The 266-nt window shown below is 80.8% G+C and overlaps 1 protein-coding gene across 1 annotated transcript in view; it reads right to left on the bottom strand.

Moving 5' to 3' along the window:
* Positions 1–257, bottom strand: part of CMTM3 (CKLF-like MARVEL transmembrane domain containing 3) — a 9,128-nt gene extending 8,871 nt beyond the window's left edge. The window contains exon 1 of the mRNA XM_014942106.1: positions 132–257. Within this exon, the coding sequence (XP_014797592.1) occupies positions 132–236 (105 nt within the window). The 5' untranslated portion in view covers positions 237–257. The remainder of the gene's footprint in view (positions 1–131) is intronic.
* Between the last annotated feature and the right edge of the window lie 9 nt (positions 258–266).

Here is a 266-nt window from a genome sequence, read left to right on the forward strand (position 1 = left end):
CCCCGCCCGGGGAAGGGGGACCCGGCCCGGGACGGGGAGGGGGGATGCCCGGAGCCCCCGGGACGGGGCCGGGGAGGGCTGCGGTCCCCCAAAACCCTGCGAGCCCCCCCCTTCCCACCCCAAGGCCTTACCGACTCTGCGGTGAGGAGCTGGCCCTTGCGGGAGCAGAGGAAGTCCCGGGGGGGCAGGAGGGAGCGCGGCCCGGGCGGCGGCGCGGCGGCCCCCGGCTCCTCCATGGCGGCGGGATGCGGGACGGGGCGGGGGGG

This window comes from Calidris pugnax, unplaced genomic scaffold (genome assembly GCF_001431845.1).
Source record: "Calidris pugnax isolate Ruff unplaced genomic scaffold, ASM143184v1 scaffold28, whole genome shotgun sequence".
NCBI lineage: Eukaryota > Metazoa > Chordata > Aves > Charadriiformes > Scolopacidae > Calidris > Calidris pugnax.